This window comes from Amphiura filiformis, chromosome 7, assembly GCF_039555335.1.
Source record: "Amphiura filiformis chromosome 7, Afil_fr2py, whole genome shotgun sequence".
Classification (NCBI taxonomy): Eukaryota; Metazoa; Echinodermata; class Ophiuroidea; order Amphilepidida; family Amphiuridae; genus Amphiura; species Amphiura filiformis.
The window spans coordinates 9,691,378-9,713,070 of NC_092634.1; the positions used below are offsets into that span (position 1 = coordinate 9,691,378).

At 38.6% G+C, this 21,693-nt stretch overlaps 1 protein-coding gene and 1 long non-coding RNA gene across 2 annotated transcripts; one reads left to right on the plus strand and one right to left on the minus strand.

Moving 5' to 3' along the window:
• Positions 1 to 732: 732 nt before the first annotated feature.
• Positions 733 to 5,728, minus strand: LOC140156255 (uncharacterized). Its single transcript, XR_011859499.1, has 3 exons — positions 5,343 to 5,728; positions 1,940 to 2,041; positions 733 to 815 (listed from the first exon to the last, which is right to left on the minus strand). It is a non-coding gene; the product is annotated as an uncharacterized lncRNA (long non-coding RNA).
• Positions 5,729 to 13,683: 7,955 nt separating this feature from the next.
• Positions 13,684 to 18,847, plus strand: LOC140156723 (uncharacterized). The gene is made up of 3 exons (XM_072179660.1): positions 13,684 to 14,601; positions 15,689 to 17,221; positions 17,789 to 18,847. Exons 1-3 carry the CDS (start codon positions 13,707 to 13,709, stop codon positions 18,826 to 18,828), a joined length of 3,468 nt encoding a protein of 1,155 aa, XP_072035761.1. The 5' UTR covers positions 13,684 to 13,706; the 3' UTR covers positions 18,829 to 18,847.
• The last annotated feature ends 2,846 nt before the right edge of the window (positions 18,848 to 21,693 follow it).

The following is a 21,693-nucleotide window of genomic DNA, read 5'->3' on the forward strand; positions in this document are numbered from 1 at the left end:
TCCCTTATTCAATTTTCGCTTTTGTGCTCGGGGCCCCTGAACCCTCGGGGCCCATGGACTTTGTCCACCCTGTCCCCCCGCTTGCTACGCGCCTGTCTATAGCCACGAAGGTAGAATTGCAATTTACTTTTGAGAAAGAAGTATCAGCAATCATATTTGAAAATGCCCTCCTACACAGTACCAAGGTAAAAACAACACCAATGAAAGTTTTATTTCTGATTTGTACAATGTAAACAATAAAATAAAAGTACCGTACTGACTCGAGTATAGTCCCACCCCATTTTTAGGTGAACATTTTTCAAAATTGGGGGGAACTATACTCTAATTTATTTAAGTTATTTATTTTTTCGGTTTTGTAGTGTCACTGGACCTACAGCTATATGCTAGGATCATTCATGGTTGACTTACTAAAAAAATATTTGCATGATTGTTTTGTGTTTTTAATATGAAAAGTGATCATTTGTATTCATGTCCTACTCTATTAATGATATCAAAATGCATACAAATTCAATGCATTTTGAAATCATTAATAGAGTATGACATGAATAGTCAATACAAATATCACTTTTCATATTAAAAACACAAACAATCATGAATTGTTCGAAAACTTGGGAGTGGGATTTTACTCGAAGGTGGGAATATACTCGCGGTTTAGAAGTATCTTTCACAGTCAATACAATAATATATCCATATTACTTACCTTAGAATAACTGCACTTATGCAGGGCATGTATATGTACTACTAGTCAGTCAATACCATCTGCTTAGAAGTCATCTGGACTGGTTTGTACAATGGACATTCTTCTACATTTCTATCTGCAAAGTAAAAACAATTTGAATTGGGGTAGTCAAGTTGAAATCAGTGGATAAATCTGCCAAACAGGGAGTGTGAATTTCAAGTGGGGTTACCTGAATGGGTGATTCCATTGAAATCTATACATTTTGTACACCCTGTGTGGAAGATTAAGGTCAACGTCATGTCTCCCATAGGGGGGTGTATGGATTTCAACTGGAATAGTCCATTCTATACAGCACTCATCTCACAGTTGCATTCAATTTGGTACTTGTAGAGTAAATTTCATAATTGTTAAGAAGTATGACACTGTGATGTTTCCAATTTTGTGCCTCCCTGGTCTCGATAAGAGTGTATTATGAGTGTGAATGCAGAAATTATAGACAATTACATATGCTGATTGGCTTATCAACAATCATGACAACAAAGCATTCAATCACTCTCTGCGATGGTGATTATCTCTTCTACATGCTCATTTGCACCATCGGTTACTCTGAGCAGTTAAGAAATCTACTATAGAGTATAGACGAATCCAAATACACGCATTCCTACACCTGACTAGCAGCCTTTAGTTGGGTAGCCGTCGGCTACAATGCACTCAAAATGTGAAATGATTCGGCCTTGGCGGAAATTTTAAACTGCATTCCATCACCCGTTGTACACCTTCCTCGAAAACACAGGCAGACAAAAGAATAACACAATACAGGTCCCTTCGACAAAACACACAGCATGGTCTATTCGCTGTTGAAGTGACATAATAATCGGATTAACTACACGCGGTATCTATGCATTGATGTACTTGCGAACAAAAGGACTATATGTATGAATAGATGCGACGGGACTACCTGCGGAATTATCTCTATTATATATATTATTCTATTAACCCTCCTCGTCCTTGCATCTTCTCTAGGTGTTAGGCGGCTTTGATTTGCACAATTGGACGCTCAAAACACCAGGTTGGTGCCAGCGGCTACCCAAAGATGTCCGACCAAATCCTGACCATGACTTGGCTACTTGGATTCGTCTATAGTAAAACACAGCTCTAGTTTTCACAAGACTAACAGCCTACAACTGCAATTCAATAAACTGTCATGCTCACTTCATTTCTGTATTGGAGTTTTTATTTTATAGAATAAATTCAACTTACAGTCACCGAACACAGGTTCACGTCTTGCTGCACGCAGTTAATTTTGATATTCTTCACAAATGTTTGTAATTGGTATGGAAAGGGTATTCTTGAAGCACAGATCTGAAAAAATAATTACCAGTACCGGTAGCCATTAAGTTTTAATATTAATGAGTAACATATCCAAATGAGTGCTGAATTCACACAGGAGTGACTGTATGAGGGCCCCTCATTTAATGTGATTTACATTTTGTAAAGATTCCGCTCATTTGTATAATATCACGGATTGCTATTTGCTAAAATGTTTGCAGAGTGAGCTTAAAGCATTTTTAAGCGTGCAGCTTCATGTTGCCCGTATACGCGCAACATCCAGCTGAACGCCTAGCAGCACGCTTAATTTAAATACAATGTGGCATACATATCAAATTCAAAACTTTCTCATTTATATTAGGACTTGACGAGACTAAATATGTTGAATGGTTGATCAAAAGTTGTATTGTTTATGAGCTTTCTGTGTTACCGGTACCGTACTTTTTAATATTAGACTGACTACATCAGTTTTTGCCATGTTTGCCAGTTTAAACCAGGCAAGAACTGGCAAAAACAGAAACCCTGTCATTTAATTGGTCCAAAAGTAGCCCTCCTGGCAGCTCAACTTCACGACAGAATCTTATTTCAATTTTTATTTTGGAATAGGTTGATGCTTGTGTGTCCATTGGAAACTCAATTTTGTAAAATACAAAATAATGAGTTGTTTTGGGAATTTGGCATCCAGTGGCATAGCCAGCACTTTTTATTAGAGGGTGTAATAAAAAAAAAAGGGGTGAGGTTGGTGGGGCACAGCAAATTTTAAGGGGAAAATATTGATTGATGAAAATGGTCAAAAATGAACTAAAAAGTAAAAAAAAAAAACTTAAATATCAGGGTGGTCACCATCCCTTCTATGGCTAGACAACATTGCATTCAAAATCTAGTCGGATTCGCTGAAGCATGACACCGTGTAAAGCAATGGAAGTTCAGAAACTTGTACATTTGTAAACACCGATCAAGACAGGCGATTGCATCAAAAAGGTGCTAAAATTACACTTCAGCTAAATTTGAGACTGTCCAAAATAGGCAAATCTTGCTCAAACGATTCAGTTGACTCATCAAAATAACTTTCTTTTTCATCCAAATTTCAACATTACACAGAATCAATAACCTCTGGTGAAAAAACTTGCACCGCTGTCCGAACGAAAAACGATAGCAAAGCACTCTAGCATTTGCTCGAGAAACGCTAGCTACGAATTTGCTCACGGATGCCCTCGCATTCGTAGCTAAGCGCCCCAGTATCTGAATGCAGTGCGGAATAAACATGTAAATAACACCGTATACTTAATACAATAGGCCACTTACTGCTTCAATAAGCATACCCTCAAATACCACTTTCCACATAACATGACCTACCAATTTGTTACTATACACGCTCCCAACATAACTCTCAGTAATACTCAGATTTCAAGTGCAATTATGCGTGGATATTTCATCACTAAAATTGCTCCCATTTTTCCATCGATCGGCGATGATTCAACTGTCAGTTCACGAAATAAAATTTACTGTTGTTTCTAGTTTGTAATTTCAATTTCCCTAGACATGTGTATTAATAAACAAAACTCTTAAAAATAATAAATTTTTCTAATTGCTACTGACAGTATATCGGAAATTACTTCTTCATTAACTGCTGATTTGTTTTTGGACTATTTTATAAGACTATATCAATATTTTGTATTGTTAAATTAGGTTTGTACTAAAAACACTAAAAACTAATTGCTTATCACGTGAGCCTGTTACGTCGATAATATTCTCAACCCCACAAAACGTTATTCAGTCATTAATAAGCACAATTTATGTGTGTGAAATGCCCTCGTAGAGTTGAGACTGTTTCACCATCAGCACGGCGCAAACGGCTACAATAATAATAGCATGTGCAGGCGGATCCAGCTCTGAAAAACTTGCGAATATTTAGCTGATATTTCCTTTATAATGTTAGGATCGTATGCATCGAAAGTGCAAACAGGCAGGTAATAGTACAATAAAACTTATATAATGACACGCTTATTAATATGTGCTGGTGAAGTAAGCCAATACATAGCATTTTTATCAGTCATGTCACTTTGTTTATATCCCGATGCATTTTTATACACCGGGTTCCGACCGATATTCAGTAGGAACGGATTCTAACGGTCAAAGCAAGCTTTGACCGTTAGTAAATATTTCGAACAATCTAGCATCGAATGCATACAATGACAATGTAACTATCGTGTGCAAATTCGAAGAGTTCTTGAGTAACCCAATGGCACAGGGAATAAGAGGGGGAAAGACTTTTCACAGGGGGGGGGGGGCAGCTGCCTCCTTCCCACCCTACTTGGGCTTGGCTACGCCACTGTAACTGTCATGACTGTTGCCATCACTTGAGGCAAACCAGCAATTCAATGTCCTTATAACTTTTCTACACGTTATTGTTCATGTTTTCAGCACAGGACCGAATTACTACGCCCCAAAAACAGTACGAGCACATCACCCAATATATTTTCTTCACAGTGAAAAGCATAATAAATATACAGCGTCTAGAAAAAATCACTCCGACATCATTTTTTACAATCGCATTTCACCTAATTAAGCTACTTGCGGTTCCGCCATTATGCACTATGTGCGGGAGAGCCTCGAACTGGCAGCATACATGAAAGGAAGAATTATGTAACCTTACACAGAACGTTATGACTAGTTCAATTCCCATTCATGTATGCTGCCAGTTCGAGGCTCTCCCGCACATAGTGCATAATGGCGGAACTGCAAGTAGCTAATAAACTGATAATTCCTGCTCTCACATCACATTATCCCTCCTTCCATTGGCATTGCATTCAGTTCAGTACTTAGTACTAGTACTACTATTGCATCAAGTTTATTTGTGAATATGGATGGGCGTTATAAGGCTAAAAAGCCTTCCTTTTGCAGTACCCAACTCTACAGGTATTATTACAACGCATACCTGTATATTTACAGGTATGTGACTTAGAGAATTAGAAAGGGCCATGGCCCATGCCCTTTTAAAACAAATCACACTGTAATTTGAATGCTATCTTTAAAAAAAATCATGAATTGCATCAAAATCTCAGCATGCAAACGACAAGAAACAATGAAAAAGAAGGCTTGAAGTACTGCCAACAAGTTGGATGAATTTATTAAGCTCGCATCATTAATGCATGAGTGTTTTGAACAAGCTGGGGCAAGGCTACGCCCCAAAAACAGTACGAGCACAGCACCCAATATATTTTCTTCACACTGAAAAGCATAATAAATATACAGCGTCTAGAAAAAATCACTCCGACGTCATTTGTTTTCAATCGCATTTCACCCTAATAAACGTTTTAATATACAACTATACCTTTACAGATAAATTCCTTCGATTTTTCTCTACTTCGCTGTTTCTTCAAAAGTGTATTTTCTCGCACCTTTTAGGGAAAATCACAGAAAATAAGCCAGGATTTTTTTCTGGATAATCTGCAAAATGGCGATTCTTCTGGCGAAAAGATAGCAAGGAAGTCTGCCCTCTGTAAAATAATAAATAATAATAAAGACCCTCTAGCTCGCTAAAAAATTGTCTTTTTCTTCCGTTGCCGAGTTATACTGCGGTGTATTTTTTCTGCGTAGAGCGAATGGTATTTTATTAAAATTTCAGTAAAATACGACAAAAAGGTTATTATTGTATTTTCACAATAGTCAATGAATTTTTCTCCATCAGTGGAACCTGATATAAGAGGGTAAAGATGTGGAATTCAGACCTAATTTTGATGGAAAATTAGTGACAGTTTCGTGTGTTGGGTAAGTGTATACGTGTATGATAATTGGTTTGCAGTAGGCGTATCCCAGCCAGCTAGCCAACCCTGCTGGCTCCGACCGAGCTCAGAATGCACCAGCTCTGCGTGTATGGGCTGTGCAGCAAGCTAGCATGGGCAGCTGTCAGGGGGGTGACACTAAATTCACGGCTTTTGTTTAGCCACGCAAACCTATGGCAAATTTTGTTGGCTTGCTCTCAACAAAGTGAGGCAAGGTATCGATCGGTTATGAATAATTCACATCAACTCTTACTCAGCCCATGTGTTACGTTCACTGCCGGCTTATCTTCTTAATAAAACTATGAAATCACACCATCAGGCGAAGTTTTACCATAATTCTTAGACTAGTTAGAGTCCTTTTATTTCTCTCTCCATCCTCTCTCACCTCTTTTCTTCCCATTCCATAGTTTTACGACATCGCGGTCGGACATTACATTCAAAAGTCAATTACAATAATAAAATACATTCAAGCAATCATGGCGCTCACGCAAGTCTCAGGACATAGCGCGCATACGCCGCAGTACTAGTTTGAGCGCATATTGCAATTAATCTCGCATTGATAACATTACTACATGACACTCCCCGAACTCCTATATGATTGTGTCAATCATCTCAAAAATGCACATTTAAATCGCGTTAAATTTACATCTTTTTGTGTGCATAAATATAATTTCATGCCATTTGTTTTTAATGCACGTTTTAATTCATTATATAAAATATTCTCCAAACGTACATTTGCCCATGATTTGCCATAAATACAAATACAATTTATGTGATAAATTTCTTCTCCAATGATAATCTCACACAAGTTTCCATCTCTCCAAAACATAATGAATTAAGTTATACATGTCCATGTTTATATGGAAATGTCGCTGACTAATTGCGCACTATAGCTGCAATACCAAACGCTTGTCCAGAAATTTAAATTCATCATGAAATCCTGATCAATACGCACATTTTGTGATAAAATCTTATTTTAAACACAACAGTTTTTTTTGACGACCATATTATATTACTTTATCCCTTCATTTCAATTTTTAAAGAAATATCGACTCGATTTACTTGCGCACTACTGCTGCAATCCCAAACGCTTCGTCGCTTATTACAACAATCCAATAAAAATCTTACACATATTTTTGTACTCTGGCTCGAAGTTTTTGCATGTGAAATAATGCACACATTTGTCCATGTGCATGATAACACTAAATTAAAACAATATAATGTTTCATTGCTGTTTATCTTTGTTTTTAAACGCAATTATGCTTTACACAACAAAACATTTTTGAATGCCACAAAGATTGACGTACATTATGTAAGCTCAGGCCTACATCTCTACTAAACATGATGTATACAACATTTAATTTCGATATGTGCATACACATTTCGTTGTATGCGTATTTTCATTTGTGCACGTACATTTGCAATATTTATAATACTTGCTTCACTATCGCACAATCTTCATTTAAATTTTATAATATATTACTGATCATTTTCATCTGTGAAAATATGAACATCTCTTGATTGTCTTCAAGTAAAAAGGCCAACAGTCAAAATATCATACCAAATGTCTGGTCATTTAGCAAGGAATCCAAGCAGGCTAGAACCTGAAGACAGCCTCTCGTAATCCATTTTCCACATCACTCTGCCACACCGATGCGTAGATCATGTAGACAACACTGCCACTGATGAAAACACGATTCACCTGTCTTTTTCCAGAAGAACACAAATCAGCAATATATTCCAACGATGAAAATGTATTAATGTGCATCAAATCTCACAGTTCTGGTATTTGAACGGAATTGATGATGATACAGTCACGAAGCTACTCTGTTTTCTTCTCTTCTTTCTTCTGTAGCGAAGCTATCTGTGACGCTCTCTTCTTTCTTCCAATACAACAGTTAAGGTTTTACCGTCAGTAATTAAACCTTAATCAGTTATACGATCTCTTCTTTCTTCTTGTTCAACAGCAGTTCTCGTCCTCTTCTTTCTTCTTGTTCAACAGCAGTTCTCGTCCTCTTCTTTCTTCTTAGGGCTAACTCACTGAAGGTTTCTTCTTCAAAGCTGAACTAGTCTTTAGCGACTTTGATACCGTCTTTGTCGATTTTCAAGTTTCTTTCTTCGAAAACTTTGGCGATTTTCCAGTTTCTTTCTTCGAAAACTTCGTTGATGTTTTCTTGGTGATTTCTTTGAGTCTTTCTTAGGCTATTTCTTGGAAATGGCGTACCTGTAGATTTACTTTTTCCGCTGCCACCATGTTACGCTCACTGCCGGCTTATCTTCTTAATAAAACTATGAAATCACACCATCAGGCTAAGTTTTACCATAATTCTTAGACTAGTTAGAGTCCTTTTATTTCTCTCTCCATCCTCTCTCTCCTCTTTTCTTCCCATTCCATAGTTTTACGACATCGCGGTCGGACATTACATTCAAAAGTCAATTACAATAATAAAATACATTCGCAATCATGGCGCTACGCAAGTCTCATGCGGACATATAGCGCCACCCCAAGCATACTAGTTTGAGCGCATATTGCAATTAATCTCGCATTGATAACATTACTACATGACACCATGTGATTGAGGTCACCACATAAAGGTGTCGTTAAGTTTAGCGAATCGAACCTGTTGAAGATAGTAAAAAGCGCCCCCAAGCAAGGTTAGACCGGGCGGAAGTGGGTCAACTACTATGATCCCATCAGGCCACAGTGATTTGTTTCTGCAAGAAAGTCTTTTAATTTGATAAGGGAATGTCTTGTTGATATAGTAATGTCGAAATTGAAACTAACTATCGATAAAATTTCTTTTATTTTTTGCTGTTATAATCAATGCTCCAGTCAATGCAGCTTTTTATCTTCATTTTTTGATCAGAGCTGGTCTCCACTATACTGAGAGCAGGTCTCTTATTTTATCCCTTGAGAAAGAAAAGTTTTGTCTTTTCGAAACGTCGGGTTTTTAACTTTGTTTATATGTCTTATGTTACTCCCCCATTGGATGTTGTGTCATATTTTCCCTGTTTTTAATTTTATCCATTGCTAGTGTGACACTATTGTATCCTGTTGGATCCATCCTTTGGTTCCCCGCTGGTCAGTTGGAACAGATTTTCCCTGTTTTTATATATCGATAATAGAAAGGAAATATACGACAAGCATAAAATATGAAATACAGTGAGTATTTGAAGTCAAAAAATCATTTGACACTTCACGTGACCTTCCAAAATGGCACCCGGGGCAATAGTTTTTGCCATGTGCTTCCTCCCTGTGGAAAAGTATCCCGAAAAATATAAATCTGCACTAATACACATATTGGTGTAGCCTGCCAGTATGAATTATTGTTGAAAAGTAGAATAGCACCGTAATTTTGACATTTAATTGTATACCGCCTCAATAATCCCAAAATCCGATCTTTATTCATCACGCCTATTGGCTCATTTTCTTACATTGAACTATTATAACTATTATAGGCACCTCAACATCGATGATAACCAGCGTACACCACAAGACCCCAGAAAAAAATCATAGGCTCACGTCAAGCCGTCTGTACACCTGTTTTCAATCATATAATAGATTGAATACAATACCGTTCTTTTCAAAGAGACTACAGGTGCAAGCAAGTGATTAGCATTTCTTTGACATCTATGGTTCAATGCATCGGTAGGTCCTACTGCATGAACGTGAGTGCGGGCGATATAGTCAAAAGTGTATTCATCTATTGTTATGGTAGTTAATCCGATGTAAGTACGTCACTTCGCCAGCGTGCCTATAAACGTATTCTGTTAGGGAGTAGCCTAATAAACAATAACAATTTCAAACTTTGTGATTGGCAATAGGCCCCTACCGGTAGGCCTACATTAAAAAGTATGCATGGGTGGTGACACCCAGGAGCGATTATAATATTTGTTTCCTAGCTACATCATATTTTGATTGTTTCCGCTTGCCATAATATAACACAGAATAAAAGCAAAACTCACTGAAAAATAACATTTGCTGAAAAATCAAACTAAGTTTAGGGAGTGTTCACTGTTCAGAAATACTTTGGTGGGGTGACAATATATTTTTTTGTGTTACAAATTTTTTAACCCCCCATCCCCTTTTCGTGAACCAAAAACTTTGTTGACCACCTAAAACTGTTATGGCCCCCACCCTCATATTTTAATATTTAAAAGTACAACTATTTTAACCCCCCCCAACCTGTACCATTGTACAGCAAACGATAGAGGAAATAATATTATTAAATAATACTAAAACTTGTATTCATGTCAGTGTTGTGAGTGGGTAAATTACGGTTAATTTACATGGTAATTTAATAAAATAGGGTAATTTTTAAATTAAAACTTCAAATAATATTGTTTTTGTTCAAATGTACGTTCGCACATAGGCCTTCGCGTCATGGCCTACTCTGCCTGGCAAAGCTAGTCTGGTCGGAATGTGCATAATAATTATGTTTCGCTCGGTAGCCAATACAAACGGAAAATACTCTGTCCCTTGATCAAACGTCTATTATATTAACGCCTCTGGCCAGGTCAGACCATCATTTTAATAACAATATGCTATTAACATATGAATTGGACACATGCAAATTAGGAAGTGTCACATCCTGATTTAATAATCCTTGCAGCTGTGCTGGGTGTGCGTGTTGCACTGTTAGGGGGAGGATTTATGTGCAATGCATGGATCCAATATCCAAGGCCCAAATAAATAAATGAAATTTAATATAAAGAAAAATGGGAGGGGGGGGAAAATATTTTTTTGGTTTGTCCCCTGGGGAGGGGATGAGGGGTCAAGCGAGGAGGGGGGGGGGGGCCAAGCAATTTTTGACAGTCCGAGACTCTGAGAGGCTTTTTATAATTAGTAGCCCGAGGTACTCACACCTCCGTCACTACGACATATCGAAACCTTTGGGGAACTAAGATTTTCCGAGCTATTCCACGCTTGAACTCCTATAGAAACACGGGCTAAAATCAGGTCTTTTTTACATCTCTTACCACCGAAACATAATTTGTAGTGATATAATCTGGATCTGCTAGTTACATGGAGCTAATACTGTGATCTTTTGATTTTTCAAAAAATAAACATGCACAAAACTTATTTAGACTCGCGTATCTTGGGGTAAACTTTTTATTTTTAGTCAAAAATCGCGAAAATTTCAGTGTAAATTTCGCGTTTCTTGAAAAACCGGGAGCTTCTAGTCAGCTTCTATTCACCAGAAAAATAAACAGCGCCATCTAATCACTTGGATCTCTTGAGTAAAATTTCTTCAAAGTGACCGCTTTCCATTGATGTAACATTCATTTTGGTGGCTTCAGATTAAGACTCGCGTGTGTTCAAGAAAGAAAACATCGTGAATTCGAAGTCCGACTGAAACCTAGTCATCAGGCCGTCATATCCTAGTCTTTTGCACAGACCTAAACATTTAGACGCAGTGAATGCGCAAAGCCAATCGATCAGAAAGTAAACAAACAACCCGCTGAAGAGGTTAAGTGAGCTATTGTGCATAACGTGGACAAGCTTCTTCGCAAAGTTTGTGTAGATTCTATCGTATTTGTGGCCAACTTGTAATTAAACTTTTATTATTTTTATTATTCTGTAACCACAGTATTGTAAAATAAGTAATACAAATTTTGGCAATCCCAATTTGCAAACCTTTAAGGAGTATTTCGTGATCCTAGCATCCTCTTTTTATGACATTTTTCAGCAGATAGGCTATCCATGAAAAAAGCTTGTACCAAAAATTTTAGTTGATTCCGATTTTTCGTTTGCGAGTTATGCATGATTATGTGTATTAAACTGCTCCATATAGGCCAATGTTGTAATTTCGTTTAATTTTACCAAATGTGACACGATTTGCATATTTTACCAAATGTGACACGATCAAGGGAAATGAGTCAAGATATTTTCTTCGGAAGGGGGTATATATACTGGGTGCGGGGTCATAAATTTTGTAAAGAAAAATAGGGGGGGGTGATAGAATTTTTGATGACCAAAATGTAGGGAGTCACAAGATGACCACAGATAGTGTTAATTTTATTCAAAAAGACTGATTTCAATACAGCCTGTTTAGGGGGTAGGCGTATCAGTGGTGGGGGGGGTCATAAAATTTTTGGGAGTCGCAATTTTATTGATGCCGACTTTTGTAAATTTGGGACCCCCCTTCCGAAGAAAATGATAGCCCCCTTAAGGGCGGCACTTGGTGATCCACAGCCTCATCCCCCACACTTTTCACAAAAAAAAGTTGAGATTTTTATATTATACCACTGGAAACCTCTGCTGACATAGTTGTTTATGTATCTTTTTTGTAATAATGTCGTCGAATTTGTATTTTGTTCTAGTGAACACAGTGGCCTATGGAGCAGTGTAATACACATAATCATGCAAAATTGGAATCAACTGAAATTTTGGCATTTAGGCCTAAATAACCTTTTTTTTTGTGGAAACTACTGAAAAATGTCATAAAAAGAAAATGCTAAGATAACCAGCTTTATTGGTCGGGGGAGGGGAAAATAACACCTGGTATTAATCATTTTTTGTCAGGGACACTATTCTACCCCCCCTTAACCCCCTTGGCTATGCCACTGGAGCGCAATAGGAGTGCATGGGCCTTGGGCACTGTCTTATGCCAGCGGCCAGGCGTGTTGCAAGCGTGGCCCCCATGGGTGCCCTTTTTTACACTTTTGTTGCAGCTTTGGTCATTCCGCTTTTCGGGATCGTAACTTTGCGTGTACCATTTTTTGCACCTTACTTACGCGCCCACTATCAACCAATTCAGCACCATCTATATCAATTCTGTGCCCACCGCTGCCAAGCTGTGAAATTCAAAATTGTCCATGTATAAATGCTTTGCGCGCATTAAAATGCATGGCCTCCGTCCTTGACTGTTTCAAGACAGAAATTTATAACCAAATTAGTAATATTTGTGAAAATTTTCACGCAGTGGTGTGCAACACTGGCATAGCCAGCACTTTGTCGGGGGAGGTGGCAAGGGGGACAACTTTGGGCAACTTTCAAGGGGGGGGGGGGAAACTTTCAAGGGGGGCAAAATTTGATGAAAATATGCTAAAAATTATAAAAAGAGGCATCTCAAATATCAGGTGGCCAGCATCCTTTTCAGGGGAGAGCAGCTGCCCCCTTTAACCCCAATTGTTTCAGGAATGTATGGGGTGTCATTCTGTATCCAATCCATTCCCCCAGGTGCCACTATGCCACTGCCACCAGGAGCCCTTGAGCATGCTGAGTGGGTTCCTGGACCCCATGCCAAAAAACTCCAGAAATTAATGAGCAGTGGCATTGACTAGATTCCCAGGAAAATAAGGTATTACTGGATTTCACATCAAATTCAGGCAACTTTCAACTTTCAGACACCCCTGACCCCTTGCGTAGTGCAAGCACGATGTGATGACCACTTTGTGGCCATTTGTTACATTTTATACATTTTTCTCAAATTGGACCCCTCCCATCTGACTGCTCCAGATCCCCCGACTGGCAAACTGTCCCGGGGGGTCACTCCCATTGTGGCCTGTACACCATCCGCGATAATGAAAACACGTAAAAAGGGTAGTTTTTCGTGGGTAAGCACGACACGCTGTCTGCGTAACACGCTTTAGGGTGTCAAAAACATGAAATATTGGAAAAAGGGTAGCAAAATTGCAATTGCTAATACGCTGAAATGAAATTTAGGGTATGAAATTTGATGCAAGGAATAAAATCCCTGTTTAGGGTGTGAGAACACCTGTTTAGGGTATTGTTTTAGCCAAGGGTTAAATCCTTGTTTAGGGTGCTTTTCAAAAGTTGATTATCGCGGATGGTGTACAGGCCACAATGGCAGTGACCCCCCCGGGCAAACTGTGTAAATTCTTCTTATTTTGTTTCGTTTCAGAATGTTCCTAGTATTAAATGGACTAATGCAGCTTATAGTAAAAATATGGAGGCCAATGACAAATTCACAGAAGAAGTTGTTCACTCCAGCCCTTTCCTTGAGCAATTTGACTCACATCTGCAACAAGACGCATCATATGGTGACACAGAGAAACAAGTGTACGTCCACAAAGTAAAAGCTGCGAGTGTACTTGATTTGAGCAAGTCAACAAGAGACGGTTACATCGGTCAAAACTATCAAGGTGCACAACTTATACAGACAACAAACCAGGGGTATAGTAATGACAATATTCTTCATTTACCCACACAACAAGGTAGTATTAAGAACAGTGGAGAGTTGATTCCAGATCTGTTCAACAGGGAAAGTGTAATTTTACCTGGCACTAATTATACACCTAGTGACAATATTGTGATTAAAGACAACAAAGTACAGTGCGATGTCCATATGCCAAATCCTGTCAGTTATAGTCAACTTGCTTCACATGATGATAGCAGACCTGCAGCCAACAACAGACCTATGGAGGAGGGAAATATCTCTTCTGTCTCACAACCTTTTGGAGATGGATTACCAAAAGAACAGGTGTTTGGCAATCATGACAATCAACACTTATTTGTTAACAGGATTGACTGCTCTAATTTGAGCCCCAATGACAAAAGAAATGATGAGAAACAGGAGGAAAATGATACTACTGCTCATCATGCCACAAATGACCAAGTTTGTGTAAACTTAATTGGACCCACAGTGACAGAAACTAAAAGCAATGTGTATCCACTAGCTGAAACATCTACCAACTACAAAGATGGAGCAGAAAAAACATCATCATCACCTTCTGCAGCTGACTGTAAAAAGCCAGAAGTAGAGAATGAGAGTCAACATCTGTCATCTGAGGTGAAGATGGCAACAGTGCACGAAAGTTCTTCATCAGATGAGTCCTCATCAGGTGAGATGAATTAAAATGCTGAAGTTTAATGCTCTGCATGCTAGCCATATGATAGGCTTTAACATAAAAAGTCCTAAGTAAAAAGCAATGCCTTGGTCACACTTAGAGAAAGAATACACTGCAATTTAATGAATTGATACAAACTGGGAAGAATTCAGGCTAATTATTTTGGCTAATTTAATAACAGAGTTCAAAATAAAAGACTGTCCCTCAGGATAACACAGTGGTGTACCATGGCCGCTTCTCCCCCAAGGGCTGCAGAAAAGGTGAATTTTGCAGCCCCCTTCATCAACAGCCCGAAAAGGTTGACCCTTATTTTAAAATTCATGACATTACCTGTTGTTGATTTGCGAGTCTGATTCTTACAAAGTGTCACAAAATGTGGACCAGTGTAACACTAACAGTTTACAATTTGAGTTCATGCCCATGGATTTCAAACCCAAATGGCATTGGAAGATTCACTGCTAATGTATTGAATGTTCGAAACCATCACTTGATTATATTTCGTATGCTATAACTTCAAATAAGATATTTGCCGATGGATCTGTAACATAGTCCAGATCCTCAAAATGTATTAATTCGATGAAGATGAATCCACTGCAAATCTATGTATCTTGATCAGTTGATAGAGTCTGATCCAATGATGTCTTAGATGCCTTAAATCATGCAGCCTTTAAGGGGTACTACACCCTCGATAAATTTGTGTCTATTTTTGCATTTTTTCAAAACTAATAACACAGTGGTAACAAAAGTTATGTATATTATAGGGGCAAGGAATCAATTACTACACTGGATTTCAGTGACCCAAGACAAGCGGTTTGTTATTTATGAACAGAAATAAGGTACCGCTAGGATGTACCTCGTTTCCTATCATATATACTGAACCGCTTGTCTTGAGTCACTGAAATTTCAGTGTAGTAATTGGATTGCTTTACCCAATAATATACATAACTTTTGTTACCAGTGTGTTATTAGTTTTTGAGAATAATACAAAAATAGTCACAAATTTACCACAGGGGTGTAGTACCCCCTTAATAAACCTTTTTAATTCATGAACACAATATTTTCTCTCCCATTTGTTTTGAAGGTGATGAATCGTCTTCAGAAGCATCATCAACAGATGATGAAGAGGCTTCTACAGAGGTCAATGAGAGTGATTCCATCAAAACGAACCAAAACAGTGTGACAAAGATTTCAGTTGACAATACAGAGCAACAAGATGGTATATTAGACCAAAGACAAGAAACCTTAATGAAGAAAGATGAACAAAAACAGGAGAACTTAGAGGGTGATATCAGTGATGCAGCTGACCAAATAGACTCATCACAAAAATCTTTAGATAATAGCAATGCAGATGCAACTGAATTTGTAACCGTCACCTGGTGTCATTTCAAATGCAAATTCTGCAGTAAAACTTTTCAGATTCGCAAGTTATGGAAGACGCACTTGGTGAAGGACCATGGGGTCAAACCATATGTTTGCATGTACTGTGATGAACGGTTTGAAAAGAAAGGATTGCTTAAAGAACATCATCGTCTTCATGAGACGGGAGGAGTCACAGAGAAGGTAGAGGAGAAAGTGTTAAAGAAAGTCTCCATAAAACCCCAAACTCGTCAAAAACAAAAACAAATTAAATCCAAAAATATTATTAAAGAATCTGATGCTACTACAAAGAGGAAAAGGGGTAGACCACCTGGGACCCAGAAGTCCACAACAGCAACTCGTGGAAGGAAGAAAAAAGTGGTTACCAGTTCAAAAAAATCAAAGAAACACAATGACCCTGAATTCATACCTAAAGCAAGCAATAGATCAGCAAAAGTTTTAAAAGATAAAGCAGGGCATGATTCTATTGGACTAAATAAACGTAAGCGAGGACCTGTGTTAAGGTATGTGCCGGAAAGTTACGGATCATCAGGGAAAAGGAACCGGAGCAAGATCGCAAACATGTTTCCTTGTACTCAATGCACAAGGACATTCTCCAGCAACCAAGCTAGGTTGTTGCATGAAAAATCTCATAAAGACTATCAGTGTAGTGATTGTGGGGAAATTTTTAAGTTGAAGAGAGAACTTAAGAAACATGAGAACACTCATAAAGCAGAATCAAAGACAACAAAAACGAAAAGCAAACTCAATACTAAAAAAACTAAAGAAAAAGTAGAGGATGTGGAAGATGATGAAAACAGTTCTGAATCAGAGACGGAGGAAGAAGATGATGTGGATAAAGATTATGAAGGTGACAGTAATGATGATGATGATGATAACAATGAGGCTACTGAAAATGACAAAAATGGACCTTACAAATGCAAGTTCTGCCCAAGAATGATAAAAAAGAAGAGAAATCTTGGCAAACACGAAAAGACTCATGTGAATGGCAACCCGCATACATGTCCACATTGTCAGAAAGTCTACGTACGTCGGCGTGACCTCAGACGACATATGGTGAGACATACAAATGAGAAACCATACCAGTGTGAGAAGTGTAAGAAGAGGTTCAAGCATGAGGTAGGATTACGTCGACACAGGAGATTGCATACTGGGGATGGCTTATTGGTGTGTCAGTTCTGTGGCAAGAAGTACAATGGCAAGGGAAGCTTGAAAGCACATGAACGAATACATACAGGTAAGAGACATTCATACAACTGGCTATCAGTGGCGTGTAGCCAAGGGTGGCTGCATCCCACTCTGAGAAGTCTCCCCCGCCCGGTGGGATGGCCGCATTGATATTTACTTTTTAGCCCATTTGTAACACTTTTCATCAAATTTTGCCATTTGAAAGTTACCTTCCTTCCCTTGGGGCACAGAGCCTGATTGAGGTGATTTTTATTTGGGGGGGGCCCTATGCCCCCTTGCCATTACATCACTGATTTTGATTAAATGTGCTGTGTGACCAGCAATTTATAAAAGTGTGGTTTGATGAAACCAAAAAGAATTTTACTGGCTAAGAATTGTGTTGGGAGCCCTGCTCTTGACACATTTATTTGCAACTCCCTCTTCACCTCCTTCATTGATTTGCAAAATTTGGAAACAAAGGCATAGTTCCTTCAGCAAAAAAATCTAGTAATGTCATTCTATTTAAGATATGTGACCCATTTGACAACCTCATACCCACTTTTCCCCATCAAATGCAGGTGAAAACTTATTCAGGTGAAAGCTTATATTTTTCTTTGATTTTGTTATCCCTGTGCAGGTGAGAGACCTTACAAATGCCACTACTGTGACAAACACTTTGGCACACAGACGGCTCAGAAATACCATGAAATAGAACACACTGGCGCTATGATATGTCACGTATGTGGACGGCAGTTCAAGAGTAAGCATAACCTACAGGAACATGAGCGTATTCATTCCGGGCAAAGACCGTATAAATGTGGACGATGCGATCAAAGTTTTATGAGTGTCGGCGCTCGTCGGTATCACATGAACGTCCACACGGGTGATGAACACTGGTGCGATGTCTGCAATAAACAGTTCACATGTAAAGCATCATTAGACGCACACAAATTCACACACACAGGGTTGCACCCATATGGTTGTAAGTTCTGTCCGAAACATTTTAACAGTATTAGTGGGGTCAGAGGTCATGAGAAACAGGTGCATCTTGGAATGAAACGGAAGCATAAAACTAAATCGCAGAAAGTGTTGGAAAAGGCATTAATCTCACAAAAGAAAACGCAAGCGAATAGAGCGTTGACTAAAAAGGAATTAAAAGCAATAAGTGATGCAGCTAAGGCAGCAACAATGTCCGAGCAATCTGGTGGGGCGTTAAAACCGGGCAGGAAACCACGTTCGGCGGAGAAGCAATTGCCAAATCCATTCAAACAAGCCAAAAATATTCTGCAAGATTACAGCAGTAGTGCAGAACATAAAGACATATCTGATACACAATTTGCAGGTGATACAAATCAGAAGGCAGTACCAATAGCAGTAGATAAAGCACAGTTTGTCCATCCTGGGTTGCAGGGTATCCCCACAGATGTTGAGTACCCAACACGTGTTATCATCGGTGAGCAAGCAACAAGTAGCTCGGGAGCTCAAACCATCCCTGTTGACTACACAGCTACTTATGTCTCCTCTGCCCTCCAAAAAGCAATTGGTCTTATTCCACGGGGTCTGCCTAATACTCCCCAAACTCATGCACATTCTACCCCATGGCCTACCCAACATGTGGGTAACTCACATTTGGATACCATGGTGGAGTCTTTGGTTCAGTTCTCCAAGAACTACTGAAGAAAAAACAGACATGTCCAACCATTGCATTAAAGTACTGTTGCACAGTGCAAGGATCAATCATAATTTTGGCCAAGAAACTTAATGGGAATCATTGGATTCTCATTTTCTGTGTAGATTTGGAAAATAAACTTTCATTATAATTCATAATTTCAAATCATCCTTGCAACAGTGTAACCTTAGCTGTAAGATGCATTCAGCAAACATTAAGACAATCAACAAACCAATGCATGTTACTTTGCTGTTTTTGTCCTTCAACTCACTGTATCCCATTATCCCTTACGGTAAGCCTAACTTGTACACCTATAGTATCTTGTCTCAAGTTGAGAGTACTAACACTACATGTTGGATTTCACAGAGGCAGATATCAATTTGCACAAGCTATATAAACCAGTGGTGTAGCATCATATTAGCCCTACCACAGGGCCTTTTTTAACAAACTATATACTCCAAGATACCATCCTGAGAACTGTAAAAACCAAGTGACAGCTCACAACCCAGTGACAGCTCACAAACCTACTGACAGCTCACAACCCAGTGACCGCTCACCCCTGCATGAGCGGTCACTGGGTTTAGCAGTTCTCATGATTTTGCATGATGTCTGGAGTATATAGTTTGTTTAAAAAGGCCCTGTGATAGGGCTACGTCATATGGACATGGGGCCCCCTATTGATATGAAAACTTAAGAGAATCCCATAAGAAAGTTGATGTAAACTGATTTGTGCCCCCTCTCCCAAATCAGGTATGCACTGGTTTGAATCGGCTACTGTGAAATCCAATATGGCATTACTCTCAACTTCAGATGAGACACCCTTAAACTGTCTCTCTAATCTAAAAGTCTAAATTTTATGAGGCAGATCTCCAGACCCCTTATGTATAACACTTTGAAAAAAACTATTGTGCTAGATGGGTACCAAAACGTGTGCCTCCTGCATTTTTCAGCCAAGGAACTTACTAGCATCTTTACATGTGAGGGCTGCACAGTTTTTGGCATAATTGGCATAAAATTAATGCATTCACGTCAATTGTAAACATGCGCTTGTTGTGCAGTTGGTGAAATATGCTTGAGGTACACAATTTTTCCCTCCATGGAGGACACACAAACATAGTGGAGTCCCAACTACCAGTCTAACCTTTTTGGTGCAAACTGTAAGCTTGGTCAATCTTATTTTTACCCTTAAATTTGGACAAAATGAAGCAATGCCAAACCAACCCTTGATTTTGGGGTAAAAAAGTGCAGTAGTACCAAACCAACAATGAATAGACAAGGCTGTACTTCATTAATATTATTGTAGGTCATTTGGGAGTTAAGTGAACTTTGTGCTATACTGAAATGTGACATAAATTAACACACCTCCACCCTACTTGTTAACACCTGCAAACAAGGACCTACATCTTATCCCTTTGACAGTCTATAATATCGAATTGATTAATTCGAATTAAACAATTCATCGAGTGGCCATGGGCAGCGCCATTAGACACGTTACAAGACTACCAAGTGATTTTTGGGAATTTTCATCAAGGTTACTCAAAACTTACCTAGCTAATTTATTATATAGCAGGGGTCTCTGCCTTTTTAATATGTTACGAAAGATTTAATTTTAAAACTATTTACTGACGGAAATAAAAATCCATCGACGGATAGTCTTGTTATGCTCTCACAAACTTAGAAAAATATCTGAAAATACACAATTTTGGTCTAAAAATTGGCCAATGTTACTGACTGTCCCATTCAAAAACACAGGAAGAACACCCACAGCGTTGAGGTCACCTTTTTAGACTTCCTGTCTACGGGCAGTAATGGCTACTACCCAGTGCTAACATCAATGAATTGTTTAAAACGAATTAATAAATTCGGTATTATAGACTGTTTAACTTGCACACCCAAACCTAATTAAGCTCCAAACCGTAGACTCCCTTGCCTTTTTACTATCCAACCATTACCCATATCAACCACAGCCTTATTATGCATCTTGACTATGTTTGCAATATTCTGGTATGTAGAGAGAACCACTGATGTCTGGGTGTCCTCGGATATCTTGTTAGCATCCGATGTGCGTCCTTGTTTGCAGGTTTTTACAAATACACACATAATTGCTGTATTAGAAACAATATATGATAGCAATACTTATATTACTTAGTAAATTATAAATTATTATTTTATTGAAGTGTTATTAAATAGTTCACACTGTTACATTAAATACTCTTTGTGGTGGTCATAGTTTGGATTGTTATCTACATTTTATACAGGATGTAATTGTATCAAAATGATTGGTATCCCTACCCGGGGGTACTCACTAAAATGGGTGACGGGGATGTGCGGCCACATTAACCCCCATTTTTCTACTCCCTCTCACCCAATGACCCCCTTTTTTGTTTTACTGAACTCTCTTTCACCCAATTACCCCTTTTTTTTCCTGTCACCAAAAGGCCCCTTTTTCCAAAACTTTTGGGAACATTTCTGATAATCTCTCACTGAATGACCCTGTTTTTTCATTATTTTTCAACTTTTTATATTTTGACCCAAAATTTTTCCCAGTCTCACTAAATAACCCCTTTTTTGGTAAGATTTCCCCAGTCTCACGGAAAGATCCCCTTTTTGGGCCTTCTCAATGAATGACCCCCTTTTTCGGTGCCAAGGCTCTGTTGTCTGCACATCCCTGTCATTTCCAAAATCGAGTGCCCCCTCCATGGGGAGACTTAAAGGGGCATTTCGTGATCCACAGCCTCATCCCCCCACTTTTCCCAAAAAAAGTTGAGATTTTTACACCACTGGATACCTCTGGCTACATAATGTTTATGTACCAAATATTTCTTGCAGATTAATTCGCTTAGCAAAAATATCGCCAATTTGAATTTCGTTCT

Coding starts and splice junctions, on each gene's coding strand:
- LOC140156723 (XM_072179660.1), top strand. CDS start 13,707: ATGGAGGCCAATGACAAATTCACAGAAGAAGTTGTTCACTCCAGCCCT. Junction 14,602..15,688: donor ATCAGATGAGTCCTCATCAG/GTGAGATGAATT, acceptor TTTGTTTTGAAG/GTGATGAATCGTCTTCAGAA. Junction 17,222..17,788: donor ACATGAACGAATACATACAG/GTAAGAGACATT, acceptor ATCCCTGTGCAG/GTGAGAGACCTTACAAATGC.